The sequence below is a fragment of the Tupaia chinensis genome, unplaced genomic scaffold (genome assembly GCF_000334495.1).
Source record: "Tupaia chinensis unplaced genomic scaffold, TupChi_1.0 Scaffold000392_1, whole genome shotgun sequence".
NCBI classification, from domain to species: Eukaryota; Metazoa; Chordata; class Mammalia; order Scandentia; family Tupaiidae; genus Tupaia; species Tupaia belangeri.
The window spans coordinates 1,427,750-1,428,032 of record NW_006159894.1 but is presented as its reverse complement, the minus strand read 5'-3'; the positions used below and the strand labels follow the sequence as shown (position 1 = coordinate 1,428,032).

The window sequence follows — 283 nt, the reverse complement described above, 5'->3', positions numbered from 1 at the left end:
AGCCCCGCGACCAAGAGGCTTCAGGCCGGGTGAGTGCGTGCCAGGGAACCTCTCAGTTCTTGTATTTCGGGGTTGACCGAGCCGAGTTGGGATGGAGACTTCTGGCGTTGGAGGCAAGGAAATGGGCGCGAAGTCTCGGCCGCCGGTGACTGACGGCGCCCTGCATCCTTCGAGGCTGCTCCTGAAAGGCCGGATCTATGGGAGGCGGACCGGCCACCTGCCCCGCAGCGGGTGTGCTGGCCGGGGTCCGGGCTCTGTGCGTGCAGACACACGCTAAGGGGTG

General features: G+C 66.1%; 1 protein-coding gene across 1 annotated transcript in view; it reads left to right on the top strand.

The window, feature by feature from the left end:
* The first annotated feature begins 91 nt into the window (after positions 1-91).
* DONSON (DNA replication fork stabilization factor DONSON) overlaps positions 92-283 on the top strand; it is an 11,039-nt gene continuing 10,847 nt past the window's right edge. The window contains exon 1 of the mRNA XM_006153899.3: positions 92-256. Coding sequence (XP_006153961.2) covers positions 92-256 — 165 coding nt within the window. The remainder of the gene's footprint in view (positions 257-283) is intronic.